The 12,081-nt window shown below is 45.0% G+C and overlaps 1 protein-coding gene across 1 annotated transcript in view; it reads left to right on the forward strand.

The window, feature by feature from the left end:
• DUBAI (Deubiquitinating apoptotic inhibitor) overlaps positions 1–12,081 on the forward strand; it is a 122,492-nt gene that overhangs the window by 70,866 nt on the left and 39,545 nt on the right. The window contains exons 6-9 of the mRNA XM_050182798.3: positions 2,066–2,293; positions 4,271–4,372; positions 4,889–5,038; positions 7,480–7,688. Coding sequence (XP_050038755.1) covers positions 2,066–2,293; positions 4,271–4,372; positions 4,889–5,038; positions 7,480–7,688 — 689 coding nt within the window. The remainder of the gene's footprint in view (positions 1–2,065; positions 2,294–4,270; positions 4,373–4,888; positions 5,039–7,479; positions 7,689–12,081) is intronic.

The following is a 12,081-nucleotide window of genomic DNA, read 5'->3' on the forward strand; positions in this document are numbered from 1 at the left end:
GCAAGGATTTGCAAATATCAGTTCCTTATATTCCACTAACAGGGTATCAATCAATGGCTTCTGTATGATTCAGGAAATGCTGTAAGACCAACCTTATTGTTCTATGTACCCTAAAACTAGGTGTGCATCTTTGACAGAATTTAACAGGAAACTAAAGGCTTGAAGTGATGATCAGTGGCCGAAGAAGGAATGTCTCAGCTAGAGTCATTGTTTCGACAATCTGGCTTGTCTTGTTCTAGGGCAGCCAGAGCAATGAGGTTGGCCTTATAGCATTCGGCGAATCATATTGAAACCACGTTTAGTGAAATCTTGGTAAGTGATATTTTGCAAATCATTGAAGATTAAAGGAAGCTTGCTTAACATTTTTGAGGGTCGATTTTTTTCGCCATATGCAACCGCCCAGGGTCGATTTTTTTTTTTTTTTTGCAGATTCCAGTTCTTCTTTGAGACTTATTTCAAAAAAAATTTACCATAATTTTTTTAGGGCGACCGTAAAGTGAGAAAAGATATTTTGCATTGGTATATATGTACTCTTCATTCATGAATAACAACAATAAAAACGTAAATAAACTTATAAGAATTATAAATTTGATGCATCGTTATACACATAGTTCAAGGCTTTGAAAATGTGCACACAAGAATATTTGGCAACGCTTACCTGTTCCTGCTCTTACACTAATATTTACGTCCATTACGTAATCGAACTGCGTAGGTGCGCACTCAAGAAAACTGTGTGGTTGTGTGCCAGCGAGAAACAAGTGGTAGCCCTTTGAGCAATTAGTAACGAGATAGCCATCAGTTTTGCGAGCGAAAGAAGCCGAAACCGCCCGCAGAACAAAGCCCAAAGCGCCGCCCGCCCACGCACCCGCCAATGCACGAGCGGTAGTATATAGATGCGCGGGAGCAAACTAGCGCTAAAACAAACCATGCAAAGCAAACCGAGAGAGGGAGGTGCACGAAAAAAATTCCCTGTATTCCCACGTAGTGGCAGCACATGATAGAAAAGAAAAAAAAGTTAGGAAATTGGCGTGCTTTTTAAACGTACAGACAGCGCCGTAAATATACGGCATCGATAATTTTTGGACTTCTTCGCGGCGCTGTATATTTACGTCATTGACCCTCAAAGGGTCATAAGAACCAGCGGAGGTAAAACAAAAACGAACATTGTTACAGGCGACGACAGGCTGACATTTTCGTAGAAAACATTCACTTTATTACTGCACTCTGGGACTCTTCCACCACACTGTCCACATGCTGCCAATCCGCACACAAGACACCATGCGCACCGCAAGGCACCTGTGTCTTCCTTCCTCTCTTGTTGCCGCACTCGTGCCACGTGGCCCTTCCCCTGGGAACTGCAGTCAACTGCAGTCAACTGCATATGCGGCCTCCGAAAACTGCACCTTGCCTCGCCTCGCTTGGAGCTCTCGGCAGTGTACATCGCGACTCGCTCCTCACAACCTCATATTCGAAATAAGCTCAAAACATTGCATATGTGTACAAGATTCAGCACCATGCCTCTAAGAATAAATAAATAAAAAAAATTGGTCAAAGGCCGAAGTTTTCCCTTAAGTGCAAGAGCCAGGCAGAGATGAAAGCTTGGACAACAAATTTAGAAGCGATGCCCGAAAAGGGAGTTCATAAAAAAGTTCACTCGCATCAGCAGCTAGCTGTGACTGAGTGATGATGGAAGTGGTCCAACCATGTATGTGTGAACATGGTCGAAGAGGTGGTGACTTTGTGTGAAGTGTCATTTTGGTGTACTAGCATGGCATACAAGTGTGGGCCACCATTGTAGAAGTGGCAAGCCAAGAGAAAAAGATGCCTGGAGCATTTAGTTTCCCAACACCAATCTGCTGGATGTGTCTTGTTCATATGCACACCACAAACTTGCACTTTATTTTCCTCATTCTCCTATGCCAATTGGTCAGGAGCAACATACCACAGGAGTTTAATGTATAAATTTCAGTCCAGGATGGTGACACCCTGCATTGGAATATTGGTGTCTGCTCACTTGCGGGCCTTGTGTGCAAGCAGTGTGAAAGGTTAACTTTTGGCTGTGCAGCTGTTGCCACCTTCTCTGGTGTCAACGGCCACCAGCTCCATGAGCCATAGCCTGAGCGGCTCGGTCGATGTGGAGCCGCTGGTGCGAGCATCCCGCAGGCTGCTGCAGTGTTTGGCCTGGCCTGGCATGAACTCAATGCACCTCTGGGTCACAGCAGCATTGCGTGGATTTGTGGCTACGGGCCGCTTTGCTGCCATTGCTGACCTGTTTGAGTCCTCCGTTGACATGGTGTGTATCGGCTTGGGCCACCTTTCTTATTGTTTTTAACAAATGTATTTGTTTTTACGAATGGTTCTTCGCAAACCACTTTTTATGTACAGCACAGGCATATTACAGCAAAGCTTTGTTGTATAGCTCACAATTGTATACGGTTGAAATGAAAGTAATAATGTGAGGAATGTTCGTTTATTACAGAACTGAAAGTTGTTGAAAGGTATGCACTGTTGCATTGACAACCATAGCTGAGACACTTCTATGATGGCCACCTACGTTATTACTCAAGGTACATGTACACAAGCGGTGCAGCGATGTGCACAGGTTGTGAGTTACCCAAATGTTCAATACGATAGATAGGTGGACTGGTTAGTAATGCATGTTTAGTTAACTTCAAGCGAAAGAAAGACGCTGGACGTAGAAAAAGAGCACACACCAGACGCGCTCACTCACAACCGTGAGTGAGCATGCCGTGAGTGAGTGCATGTGGTGTGTGTTTGTTTTCTATGCCCAGTGTCTGTCTTGCATTCTAAGTTTTCTAATAACTCAAACGTTGATTGGCAGTGGTGCATAGAATTATGTGCAAGCTTTACCCAGTCTACAGTGTAAATGTCCAGGCACAATTTCTGCTAGTTGCTATCCACAGACCCGTATGTTGGTTCTGATAGTTTGCTGCCTGCCAAGTACACAAGACATATGACTTGCTTACTGGCAAAAGAAGTAAAAGTGTGGCATAGTGACTCCTGCTGTCCCCGCTGTTGTGCAGCACCAGGCCTTTACAAATTCCAAAAGAAATTACCTTTCTTCATGAGAGTTTAAGCGAAGCTGTTAGGAAGGAAAACAATGCCCAATGAATTCATCAGAACTGAACTACTTAGACAGACATTTATCTTCATCTTTTTTTTTTTCGAAGTGCAACCATCTTCACCAAGTGAAATAGTAAACAGTGGTACAGGAACACGATGGTGTAATACACAATGCCAATTCAGTTGTGTGTTTCGTTTTACACCAGTTTCGGCACATTCATTCCCTTTTGTCAGGTTTATTTTGTATGTGATATCACCACATGCTTCACACAAGAAAACAAACTCTCCTTGCATCCACAAATAAGTTCAATTTCAAGGCATTTGCTACCGCAGCTAGCATCTTAATTATTGAAACTTGCTCCAAAGGTCTGGTTGTGCGTCAATCCAAACTACCTTGTGGTGAGATGTAGTATCCAAACAGGTCTTGAAATGCCAAGACGTTACATTACCACGACAAAAGTCCTAATTTATTCAGTTACTGTTGCAATATTCATTATGATGTACATGTAGATCAGGTTCAAAATATTACTAAACAACACATCACGCACGAGAATTTTAATTCGCTGTCGTATGTTAGCTGTGCATGTGGCCATGACATGAATAACTTGAGATTAATAGAACATGTCCAAAAAACCCCCCAAGAATCATTTCACCACTGCTTTATCCGACCATGCCACTGGTGTTTGACATGATAGGATTTACCATAATAATCAACATATTTTGTAATGAATGCTCAGATGTTTGTTCACAGCACCAGCATGCAGTTGTGTAGTGTGTTCTCTTCTGTCATTCTTTTTGACAGCAACCAGGCAAATATCTCAAGTGGCTGAACATCTCCAAGGCACACTGCATGTTTATTGTGTTTTTGTACTGGAAGAATTTTTTTGCTGAAACATGCAGAGCTCGCATTTGTAGATGCAGGGAAGCTCATTGAAGAATTAAAATTCTGAATCTGTTCAGTGTGTTCCTTAAGATGCTGCAGTTGCAGGAAATATTGTGAAACGGAATTTTCAACTAACACATCAATTGGTGTTTTAAGGAAATGTGAGCACCACAGTATGGCCTGGGATCGTTTCTGGTCACGTGCTAACGAGATTGTAAACTTTTGAAGAACAGTGGTATGGAGAGTTTCCAAGGCCAGCACCTGGTGTGGTGCCTGCTCAACCAACCTTGTCCCATTTCCCAGGTTTTTTGCAGGGCAATACAGCCATTGACCCGCAAGTGTGCATTCCCAGTCCTGACTCTTATGCTGCTATCGTACCAGCACTCGCCTGCTCTCTTCCACAAGGTATGTCACAGCACAATGGTCGATCAGAGAGCCATCATGTGAAATCTGGGTTCCTTGTTCTACAGGTGTCTACAGGAAGAAGGGTGGGTGTTAAAGCAGGTCAAGGGCATTTGCTTTTCAAGACTAAACAGGTTATTTATTTGTTATAAAGCTGCAGACACATATAGGGTGACTTCTAACCTCATTAGCGAAGCCTTCGTTTCAAAATTCTTTGGGCCTCCAGTCAGACGTAAAAATGCAGAATTGATATTAAGAAAGCAAAAAGCTGCAACTGATCTGGGCAGCCCAAGAGCTGCTTCTTGTGATGTCAGTGGAGAAATTAGAGTAGTGGATGTGTGTCAGCAGTTGGAGAATAGTGCTGCTAATTAAATCAGTAGGGCTGAGGTTTTGTGGCTGAATAAAACATGGTTTGTAGAAGGCCAGAACAGTGGGTAAACATAGTATACAACATTTCATGTGGCTTTCTTCTCTACTCTGAGCACCTTCCCGAATTGATCTCGTGCCCTTACCATGCAGATACTGCCCCACCTGCCATTGCTTGTGAAAGAACTGTGGAGGCAGAAGAATGGCGACATGCTCCAGGAGCTGGCCAGCCTGTCTTACACCATGATGTACCTGCACTCAGGCTTTCCTGATCTCTATGATCCTGTGCTAGATGCGCTCAAGGTGAGCACAGCTTGGTGTACTTAAGATCACCAGTAGGGCACCACTGGGCGCCACTTCAAAATTAGGCCCACGGGTTAACCAGTGACTATAGACGTCATTTTGTAGCGACACCTTTTTCACTGCTAATGCCTTTTTGTGCATTTGGCGTTAGTGAGTAGTCAGAGCGACGCTTCGCCCTGGGCAGAGTGTTGAATGTCACGAACATAAAATGCGGGAAAAGGCATTAGCATTAGAAAAGGCATTGCTACAAAATACAGTGAAATCTCGATATAACGAACTTCAGGGGAACTTCAGTCACAATAGTTCTCCGAGCTCCTGTAATTTCCTTAGATGTTTAAGGAGCGAAGGGAATACTGCAGGTGACGTTCGGGAATACCAAGCTCGTGGGACTTCGGGACAGGGGGAAAGTGTTTCTTCACAGAAAAAAACAAGCCGGAAGCATACCACTTGCTTTGCGCCGAATTGTAAGTTCGGCTACAAACATGCAAGCCATGGGCAAAAATATTGGTTTTGGTGTGTTGAGACCCAGAACTTTCCGAAAGACATGAGCTTGCCTTTCGCTGTGCTGCCAAAATGTTTCAACCACATTAGTCGTGTGCCAGCATCACTTCAAGAAGCATTTCATTGAGCGTATGACTGGGAAAAAGATTGCGTATGTTCCGATTGCATATGTGCGGCTAATGAGTGGCACTGTTCCTTTGATGCTACTTGACGCTGTGGCTTGCATGTAAAAGAAAATTCCTACAAAAAAGAACAAGCAAAGCTCTAATGGAACGCCACCCATCAAAATAATCCCGAAGAGATAGCGAGCCAAAATTACACATGCTTCAAGCAAAAATAAAATGCACCTTTCGCCAGCTCAAACCTTCAGGTGTTGTCAGTTGTGAGCAGCACAAAGTTGAAAGTTGCGAATAGCATCATCAAGCTAATATATTGCTTGCCTGGACTTCCTTAATTGTGAGCAGCAAGAACTTGGTTCCTTAGCACACTCCAAGAGAGAAAAAAAAAGCACCTTATGGTATGCGCTACGACATGCTTTGTGAGTGCTGTGATGCAGTGCCGTGTTTCATTTAAATCTCTGGTTGCAGTAGAAGCTTGGTGGCGAATGAAGAATTACATTAATTATTGCATTCAAGAGTCCAAACTATTATTTTGCATGCTACAAGCTGCTCCTTTCATCATACATCATCAAACAATGTAAGAGTTTGTTTTTTGTTAAATCAAAAACAAGTTTATTTGTATTGTTAAATTATATTGCAAGCGTGTCTCATTTGTAATAGCCCAATACGGGCAAAGAAATTAAACCATAGGATTTTAGTTGTACTTATATCAATATTTATTCTATTATATTTTATATCCCTTCAAGCCAAATAATTTCTCTTTCGCATATTGTGGCATAACAATACACCCTGCATGAATTGCTGTTCGCATACTACTCCTACATACTAGCTGTTCCATAAAGCAACCTTATACCTTTCTCACTTTAGAAGAACTGATTAAGGGCTATTTCATCCATGCAGAATTTGTGCTTCTCCTCCTAGGCCCAATTTTAACGTGCTTACCAAACTAAACAGCATTTAAGAGCTCTTATACATTTTGCACCTCAAATGGGGAAACAATGAGGTGATGGGCAAGGCAAGTGCATTACCTTCACAAGTGACAGAGCTCTGCTGCGTTCAGAAATTTGTAACTGTCTATGATGTGACTATGAAGACGGTTTTCAGCTTAAATACTATGTTAAATGTGCCGCAATTCCCTTGTAAAATGGCCGCAGCAGCACATGACGTTCCCCGCTTGTGACAGACCGCAGCAATTACGGCTGTCGTTGTGAAGCGAAGTGCTGAACCACGCTTCACGCCCAGTGGATGGCATACCTACCCATCTAGCCACCGTACTCACGTTTTTCTCCTCAAGCGCCATCTCAAGTTTTCCGAACCCATGTGCTGCGGCGTCCACTTTCTGTGCTCTCTCGTCTGCTAGCCTGCTCTTCCGGCTGTCATGAAGGATACATGGAAATGCAAGAATCCCCAAATTCCTGAATATTAATTTGTGGTACTGAGGCGTTGTTAACATGACATGGAAACTTAAGTGCTGAAATATGTTTACGTCGAAGCTACAAGCAGTCAGCTATAGATTCTGACTAGCTCGTTAATCTGAAAAGTTCGCTAATGTGGTGTTCATAATAACGAGGTTTCACTGTAGTGACTCATACTTGCATTGCTTCTTACAAATGCATGACAGAATTCCACTGTTGTCACTCCAGCATGGTGTATTAGCTATAGAAAAAGAAGACTGCTTCTGGCTTGAAATCTGTTTAGGTACTCTAGCAGTTATAATTGTGCTTTACTTCTTGTACCGTGAGAAGATGGGTGTATGTGTAATGAATGTGTTTTCGTTACAGTCGGGCAAGCAGTGATTGCAATGTGACACCAATTTTGCAGGATGTGTCAGCAGCAGCACCCAGTGTGGATGAAATGCAGCAGCTCCTGAGCCAGTACCGAGTGGCCTCGGCTGGAGAGCATTACATTGGGGGCATTGTTGGTGAGGCGACTGCCTTGGTGCGCCGTGAGGCCGAGCTCGTGGGTCTCCTCAACCTGGGCAACACGTGCTATGCCAACAGTGTGCTCCAGGCACTCTACATGACGTCACGGTGAGCTGGGGCACATATCATCACACACAGCAGGGGAATGGGGGCCCATGGAGTGTGTTACCGCCCTAAAGTCATTCAGGCTTAGCGATGTGCATACTTAGCACTATCGAAGCCTAGTTACGCACCAAAAGTTTTGTGCTATAAAGAATTAATTGCGAAAGTAAAATATTCAAGTGCTCTAACCTGAGATCTTGGTGACCTTATCTCAGCATGAATAATCATCACTTTATGGCCTATGACAAGCCCTCCTCGCATTGTATGGCAATAGAAATTTGATCATGATTGCTTTTATTGAATTAGATTTCGCACAATGTTTGCGGACATATTTCTGTGTTCTATCCAGGTTACTAAGGCATATCACAGCAGAAAAATGGGCCATCGGAATAGGTTTACTGAAAAAAAAAAAAAAAGCCTTTGAGGAGTTGACCAAAGTGAACAATACAAGAAGCAATGGTGCCCTTTCTCAACGAACCCAAGCCATATTGTAGAAAAACTAATGCAGCTCCCCCCCCCCCCCCTAGAAAATAAAAGAGACGGCGATAATATTTTCAGGCTTTCTCTTTATCACTAATTGTTTTGTGCCTCCTTGCGACTCTCCCATCAAACAAACTTGCTACATGTAGAAGTCGTATACCCCTCACATCTTCACACCGCCACACATGTTCAGTTGTTCTTTGTCAAAACAGCCATTGACTGCGACATCGAGCCCACATCTGAGATCCTTCTCGAGAACATCTTGCAATTCAAGGCCACTTGTGACATTGTTTTTGTAACTCCTCATGTAAACCCCTGTTATGCAAGATCCTTGAGGTATAGTAAATAAATTAGGGGCTCGCAAATATACTCAAATATCATCGAATCAAATCGAATCGAATAGTGAATGTATGAATAATTAGATACGCGAATTGAATATCTACTTTTATATTTCTCGAATATTCAGTGTCTTTTGTGTAGAGACCCACGCAGTGCGACATGTCGTGTGTGCCGCGGAGACCGAGGTGCTCACCCACGCGAGCGTTTCATTTCGTTTGTGGCGCAACAGGAGCACCGAACGTGCCGTAGATGGGGCTGTCACGGCTGACGCAGTAGCGGATTCTATCACCGCAAGTGCTCCCCGAAGTTGGCACGGTGCGAGGATCGCATAGACGCACAGCGCCCGAACACCGCAGTTCGCAGAATAGCACTGCATTGTCCAGGGCCGACTCTGTCGGTACAATGTTTGCAAAGGTCAACAGGATGGATCGAAATGATAGCACGACTTGGGGAGAGAAAACAGCAACGAAAGTAGTGCATATTTCATTAAGTGCGAAGATTGGGCCAATTATTCGCCAACAGGCACGCAGATCATGTGCGGTGACGAGCTTCAAGTCTCTTCAACAGCCATCGATCAATGATGAGCCATGAACATACCAGCAGCAAGCATTCCACAATGGCTTGCGGCCCTTTACCACATTGGCCAGCAGCCGGCGAATTTTCGTCAAGGCCACTCTGCCTCGGCCGTTAGGCCTAATCGGCATTGCTTCATCGGGCATCAGCGACTAACATTACATCTGGTGCCGAATAAAAGCAGATCTATACACAGCAATCGCGCAACACTCTGACAAACCGCTTCGCAAATGAAAGCAAGAGATGGATGAACGAGTAGTCGGAGCAGGGGGGGGGGGGGGGGGGGGGTAGTGAGCATCATGTTAATTTGTGACAGGTTGAAAATCACTCCGAACCTGACAATGAAAGGGCATTAACGGCGCCTGCTCTTTACCGTTGGCAGCGGCTATGCGAGGAGCGTTGATAGAGTCACGTGATGCTCGATCCTTTCGTCTGTCGCACATATTGACCTTATGATAACCTAGCTGGCGTAAAGTTGGTTTTGCTCTTCTGTATTTTAAAAACTGGAAAGCAAAACTCTCTATGCAATAAATAAAAGAGTGCCAGAAGACACAGCTCCACTGTTAAACTGAGAACCTCAGTGCAACAGAACGTCACTAATTCATTAGTTTTAGACAAAAAAAAAAACTTGATTCTATTCAAAAGAAATTCTATTGATAAAAAAAAAATATTTTCCACACCTTCATATACTAGGACTGAGCTGTAATAAGTACTGGCAAACTAACTTAGTGTGCCCTTTAATAAGAGTGAACCGTACTGTATATCTTGATTTCTATGTACCCAAGTTACTGATAACTTGCTACATTCTTGTTATGCAATGCTAGGAGACTCCCGAGCATGTGCAGCACTGTATTTTCTTGCTCAAAATTTGTATTAAATTCTGGGGGAAATTTTTTGTTATTTGATATGATATTGCCACGACCTTGACACGACTGACAGCCACTCGGTGCAATTCGGTGCCACATGCCAGGCATGTTAGGTGGCTCCGAGAAGAAAACAATGATGAAGGTGCCAGGACAGCTTTATAAAAGATCTATTGCATTGACAGAAGTCTTTTGTGGCTTTGTCTGTGACAAACTGGTGGAGGTGCTGGGTACGCGTCTATGTACTCTGACCCCCAGGAACTGGAAGCGGACAACCTATGCAAAAGCCAACGGCTTTAAAGACTGCTTCTGGAATACGGCCTGCAAAATCTGCCGAGGATATCCACCGCAACCGCAAGCCAAACACAGGAGACATACGGTACGGGACAGCCTCCTGCGTCGGTGGTTCTCCACACGCCACGCTGGCTGCGGCCATTCCATGGTGAGCCTTTTGAGGATGTGGAAGACTGGCTCAATGACTTCGATAGTGTGGCCGACGTCAATGATTGGAACGAACAGAAAAAGTTAAGGAACATGTACTTCACCCTAGAGGACTCTGCCCGAACATGGTTCGCTAACTACGAGCCATCCATCACCACCTAGCAAGAATTTCAACGGCAGATACACGATACGTACAGCAGTCCCGCAAGAAAAGCGTGAGCAGAGCAAGCCCTTCAGAGTAGGGTTCAAAAGCCGAACGAAAGCGTAGCCATGTTCGTAGAGGACATGTCGCGGCTTTTCAAGCGTGCTGACCCTGGCATGACAGAAGCGAAGAAGGTCCGCCTGCTGATGCGTGCAGTGAAGGATCAGCTGTTTGCTGGACTGATGCGAAGGCCTCCAGCTACAGTAGTTGAGTTCGTCAGTGAGGTGACAACAATGGAGCGAGCCCTTCAGCAACGCTCCTCGGTCTACGATCGCCAAATCAGCCTGGGATCAGCACCTTCTCTCTCGTTGCCCTGTGACACCGATGCGCTTTGAGAGCTTTTGTGTAGTGTCGTGCATGAGGAGCTCGATCGACTACAGGGAGTGCGATTTCAAACGACCGTAACATCCCTCACAGATATCATCCGCGAAGAAGTCCGCCAGGTGGCACAGCCATTCGTGCAAACCAGACCTGAAGCTGCCCCCGTATTGACTTACGCGCAAGCAGTGAGGTTACCTGTGCAACCCGTGAACCACCGTAACCCATCTTCTGAAGAACGGCTGTGCCACTTCCAGGGCCAAGCTTCACATACAAATATGTACTGGTCCACGAGCCCCTGAATCAACACGCGAAAATCAGACATGTGGCGCACACCTGACTATTAGTCACTTTGCTTCCACTGTGGCAAAGCGGGCCACTTGTACCGTGCCTGCTACTACCGAAGCGTATACCTTCGTTGTTGTAGACACTCAAGGTAACATACGGGATGCCATCACCGTCTATACCAAGGACCCAACAGTAGCAGAACAAGTAGCAATCGCCTTAGCCATCTGGGCTAATTGGTGGACACATATTTACAGCGACTCTAGAACAGCCATACGCAACTTTACCAACGGATATGTGACACGGATAGCAACAAAATTATTAGAGAAGGTAAACAGTGAGAGGATTGAAATCCGCTGGTTTCCTGCACATCTGGGGGTGGTGGACGGAGCTCAGAGAAACCTCAATGAGGTGGGAAATGAAGCAGCACAAGGACTTTCTAGCCGTGCTCTTCAAAACCGAGTAAGCTTTGCAGAGCCCAAGCGGTCACATTACGTTTGCTACAGACAAGAACATACCCAAGTCCAGATTTTATTAACAGGATCTATCCGGAGAGGGAAACTCAAACCAACTGTAATAAGTGCAATGGCATCATTACTCTTGACCACATGCTTTGGCAGTGCCCCGCGGTCTTCACAGGCTGTGACAAGGAACAAGAATGGTGGCGGCAAATGCTACACAGTGAATCACTCTCTGACCAATTATGGGCAGTCCAGAAGGCCCGCGATGTGGCTGAAGGGCTCAGCCTGACAGTCCCAACGTGGGAGCGGCCCGCGTCAACGTAGGGTTGACCTTCAGGACCCAATAAAGTTCTCCATACCATACCATATCGAAGCATAGGACTCCAGGGCTATCATCCCGGCGCTCGTCGCCCACGTGAGGGAGAGCGCCCGAGAGA

This window comes from Dermacentor andersoni, chromosome 4, assembly GCF_023375885.2.
Source record: "Dermacentor andersoni chromosome 4, qqDerAnde1_hic_scaffold, whole genome shotgun sequence".
NCBI lineage: Eukaryota > Metazoa > Arthropoda > Arachnida > Ixodida > Ixodidae > Dermacentor > Dermacentor andersoni.